This window comes from Malus domestica, chromosome 03 (genome assembly GCF_042453785.1).
Source record: "Malus domestica chromosome 03, GDT2T_hap1".
In the NCBI taxonomy this organism is placed as follows: domain Eukaryota; kingdom Viridiplantae; phylum Streptophyta; class Magnoliopsida; order Rosales; family Rosaceae; genus Malus; species Malus domestica.
In genome coordinates this window covers 27,924,715-27,927,176 of record NC_091663.1, presented here as the reverse complement: position 1 = coordinate 27,927,176, position 2,462 = coordinate 27,924,715, and the positions used below count along the sequence as shown (strand labels likewise).

At 41.8% G+C, this 2,462-nt stretch overlaps 1 protein-coding gene across 1 annotated transcript; it reads right to left on the bottom strand.

The window, feature by feature from the left end:
* Positions 1 to 514: 514 nt before the first annotated feature.
* On the bottom strand, positions 515 to 1,103 carry LOC114823267 (serpin-Z3-like). The gene is made up of 3 exons (XM_029098753.1): positions 1,099 to 1,103; positions 791 to 933; positions 515 to 594 (listed from the first exon to the last, which is right to left on the bottom strand). The coding sequence occupies exons 1-3, from the start codon at positions 1,101 to 1,103 to the stop codon at positions 515 to 517; spliced, it is 228 nt and encodes a 75-aa protein (XP_028954586.1).
* Between the last annotated feature and the right edge of the window lie 1,359 nt (positions 1,104 to 2,462).

Below are 2,462 nucleotides of genomic sequence, written 5' to 3'. Positions count from 1 at the left end.
CAGGTGTGCTACTTTTCTATAAGTAGACAGACCCACGTAGCCTATACAGCCGTAGGTTTTTGTGTAGAACTTTTGCAAAGCTATTAGCCATAAGATCGACAACCAGACTCCTTACTTACAAAAGTAGACGAGCCTGCGTGACCACTTAGCTGTTAACTTTGGCTTTCTTCAATCCTTTAAGCTACAACAGCCTTTGTGCCTTGTTCATCAACTTCAATCAAGGATTTATGATAAATTTTGGCTCCAATTGGAGATGAATCCAGCATTTCTATTAAATCACATTCAGCATTGAAATGCAACACCAGTCCTAAATCCTTGAGGATGTCGGATGCTTTAAACGCAAAGCTAAACTTAAACCTTGGGATTTTGAAGTCACCAACTTCCACTCGCCTTAACGGATGATGGCGATCTAAGAATCCAAGCTCGAAACAAACTCTTTCGACCAAAGTTGCCGCCCATATCTTGCATTTGCAAGCAATAAGTACATCAAAAAATGTCGCTTCTTGTCTTGACCTTATGCATAACGAAGCTTCAAGACTTTGAAGCCGTCAAAGGCTTTTACAAATTGGTTCTCAGAGCTTCTCATGAACAACACTTTAATGCAAATACAGTTGAGAAGGTGGGAGCAGTCGTATTTTTGTTTTCCATGTATCGAACTTGTTGCTCCAAAGGCTTTTGAAGTATAAGGCATTTGAAAATATAAGCATGGTTTTCTTGTCAACTGACTTAGGAGGAAGAGTCTTAGTGATAAGGCCCTTCGTCGCCTTTTCGGCCTATAAATTCACTTGACATCTCACTTCTTGAGGGTCATGGAAACTAACATGTTTTATATCTGCCTTGTAAGCAGTGTTTACAACCTCTTTGAAAGAAGGTTTGATGGGGAGATACTCCTTAACCCAAAGGCCATTGGCAAAGGATAGGCAGAAATCACCTCTAAAGGATCCATTTGCCAAGACTAAAGGAACAAGATGGGTGGCGAGGGAGTTGAGTTCGTCAACGGACTTGGACTTGAGGAAAGTGAGTAACTGCTCCTTTATGGGAACCTTTGATCAAGCCGTTAACAGCCATAACATGACCTAGATTGACAACGGCGAGTACACCATGTTCTTCTCTTTGCCTTCAGTCGCGAGCAATTGCTTAGTAATTTCAAGTGACACATCGGTTAGGTTGCTGATGGATGTTTTGGCTGACTAAGATACAAACAAACAAGGAAGCCTCCAGTTACATGGAAATCAAACACCACGATAGGGAACAAAAATCAAACTATTGATAGACCAGACGTAAAATGGCAAGCAATTTTTGGATTAATTGTTGAATTTGAAACCCAAATAGAAACAGTAAAATCAGAATTCAAATTAAAAATCAAAAGGAAAGCTGGGGTTAGGGAGGAATTTGCAGTTGCACTGAATAACAATCACATCGAAAGGGAAAACTTACTTGTATATCGCTACCGAGGAGAAAGAATAGAAGAGGAGGGAAGAATGTTGGCTATTGAAGCGACGACATACAAAACGGACTCTTAAATTCAAAGGTGTCAGCAGACTGATGCTGCTAAAAGTGAAATGACGACATCTGGTGTTGTTGCTGCCGGAACATCGACTGAGTTCCAATTTTCAAAGGCCAGGTTCCAAGATGGTGTCCCAAAGGCTGGGTTTCAAGATGGCGGGCCGAAGGCTAGGTTCCATGACGGAGGCATGAAGCCTATGTTCCAAGACGGCGGCCTGGAGGCTGGGTTCGACGATGGCAGCCTGAAGGCAAGGGTCGACGATAGGGTCCCGAAGGTTGGAGTTGAAGACGGATCCTCAAGGCTGGGGTAGAAGACGGCCTACTGAAGGCTGGGGTCGATGAGGGCGCTCCAAAGGGGAACGACGAAGATTGATCTTCAAACATTGTCTTTTTCTGTTGAATGATGTGTAGCTCTACTGCTGGACGCCTTTGCCAACCACGCTAGGGTTTTGAAGTTCAATAAGCTCCAAATCTCAGATGAAGACAGGGTAGAATTTGGTTTATTTATTTATTATGGGCAGGAATTCTATATTAATCATTGTAGACATTGAAATTTCGATGAAATAAATGTTCACCAATGCATTAAAGTTTTGACATGCCAGGGCATACGTGGCATGCGCCACGTGTCACACAAAATGTACACATGGTGTGTGACTCAACAAAGTCGGATGAGTCATCAAGAAGGACACATGTCAACACTTGGCAGAAAGGAATTATTTGATTTTAATTTAATTAAATCAAATGTTAATTGATGGAGTCAAATCACGAACCGGCCCACAAATCAAGTCTTAGTTCTTTTGTCAATTAATCAATTTCACAATCAAGGACAAATCCATCCATAGTCAAGGCTTGGAAAGTCTATAAGTATGAGGCTCTAAGACAAAGAAAGAGGTCTAGAAATCATTTCACGCCTAGACGCTGAAGCTTTGAAACTCTGAAGCTCTCAAGCACCTAAA